At 45.1% G+C, this 1,875-nt stretch overlaps 1 protein-coding gene across 4 annotated transcripts in view; it reads right to left on the reverse strand.

Annotated features, from left to right (window-relative positions):
- Positions 1-6: 6 nt before the first annotated feature.
- Positions 7-1,875, reverse strand: part of CASK (calcium/calmodulin dependent serine protein kinase) — a 373,376-nt gene continuing 371,507 nt past the window's right edge. For 2 of the 4 annotated variants that reach the window (XM_024759851.1, XM_024759848.1), the window contains one exon: positions 7-714. In XM_024759851.1, the coding sequence (XP_024615619.1) occupies positions 538-714 (177 nt within the window). In that variant the 3' untranslated portion in view covers positions 7-537. The remainder of the gene's footprint in view (positions 715-1,875) is intronic. The other 2 variants (XM_024759849.1, XM_024759850.1) reach the window with 2 other exon arrangements.

A 1,875-nucleotide genomic window follows, 5' to 3' on the forward strand; every position in this document is an offset into this window, starting at 1 on the left:
TTCTAAAAAAAAAAAAAAAAGGAAAAAAAAGGCCTTTAAAAATTTATGAGTTTTGTAATCACTAGACTGATTATTTCAAATAAATAAAGGAAAGAAAGATATTCCAATCCATAAAATCAGACTCTAAAAAGAATGTAGTGTTCCAACCCCAGTCAAGGTAACAGAATCATTGTTTATTATTATTAAAATAGATTATAGAAAGCAGCATCTATTTTGTGCAGTTTTTAGGGGCCTTGGAAATAAAAAGCTATGATTTCCAAAAATATAACATTCCAAAGGATTGAATAATACATACATTTAAAGATACATTTTATTAAAGTTTAGGAGAACTGATTAAAAAAGATACTGTCTCTTTAAATTAGTGTGTAATTGTTTTTCTCCTCCTATCTATTCGGACATGACAATAATTATAAATGTAGGTCACACTACAACTAGGTAGTCTCTAGGGACCACGACCTGCTGACACAAGGCCGATAACAGAGGCTTTTCCATGTATGAGGTGGCTCCCAGTTATGCGGCAGATATCTGGGGAGAGGCCTAATAGACCCAGGAGACCGGGACCCACTGCGGGGCTGTGCACACGAGCTCCACGGCTTCCTCCAGATGTCTGATTGTCTCATCGATTTCATTGTTGATAATTGTGAGATCGAAGTAGTGTGCATATGTTCTCTGTAAGATGTCAGACTCCTTCTGCAGACGCTGAAGAGATTCATCCTAAATGGTGATGGGATGGAGGTAGGATGGGTGTGGGAGGAGGGAAAAGCAAAGAGAAAAGTCAGCTGGATTTTTTTCTCACGTCACATTTCTGTCCGTCCCAATGTCAGAAACAGTCAAGGCCAGACCTTTATGTGCCACATCTGGGCGTGAGGCCAAGCCCGCTTCGTGACAGAGGAGATGGCGGTCCCCGGGATGGCAGGGTCACAGAACTACGGCTCGCAACCACGACTGCTCACCATGCAACAGGGGGCTCCACGCCAAACCGGACGGACCAGAGGAAACAGACACTCTTCAGCAAACACATCACCCCACCCCGGCCAAGCAGTGTCTGCCCTGGGGTCAGTGGGGACAGACTATCAGAGTCGAGCCGCTCTGTCCTCATTCCTCTGACCCAGGCCCGCCTCACCTCAAGCCACTCTCCTGTTTGGCGGGGGGTGGGGGGCCTTCAGAGGACGGACGAGGTCAGAGCCCTCCATCCCCTTCCCTTGGTCCTCTGCACTTGCTTGCGCCAGGCCCCAGAGCCCAGCTGTGTTTGCGCCAAGAAGCCCCTGCCTCTGGACAACAAATTAAGTTGTATTTTTCTCTATTCTACTTAGAGGTTCAATATGTTCCAGGAATTCAGTTACATATAATGGCCCTCACTCAACAGCAGTGGATGCCAGAGGCAAAGCTTTTTGGATGTTACAAATAATGGATGAAATAAGGCCATTTCCCAGATACAACAGCAGCTGGCATCCGATGAACCCCTCTCATTGGTCTGCACTGGAAATGGCCAAATATCACTGTTCGTAAGTACTTACATCTCTCATGGAAACAACTCTGAAGGAAAAGCAGCTACGGAACTCTTCGCGGCAGTTAAAGGCTTTCCCTCAACTCCTGCAGCGCACTACAAAGAGCCTCAGGCTGGCAGTTCTTTCAAGATGGGGATCTCTTAAGGGCCACCAGAAAGTCTGCCTCTGCATCTTCACGGGTCAGATCTTGTTATGCTGAACTTTTAATGGGCAAGTTCAAATTTGAAACCAGGAAACTTTGTAAGTCAAAGTAACCGACTAGATAGCTGAGCTGTTGGGTGGAGTCTGAAAAATATATACATACATATACACACACACACACACACACACACACACACACACACACATATATATGTGTATATATATG

The sequence above is a fragment of the Neophocaena asiaeorientalis genome, unplaced genomic scaffold, assembly GCF_003031525.2.
Source record: "Neophocaena asiaeorientalis asiaeorientalis breed wild unplaced genomic scaffold, Neophocaena_asiaeorientalis_V1.1 scaffold312, whole genome shotgun sequence".
Taxonomy (NCBI): Eukaryota; Metazoa; Chordata; class Mammalia; order Artiodactyla; family Phocoenidae; genus Neophocaena; species Neophocaena asiaeorientalis.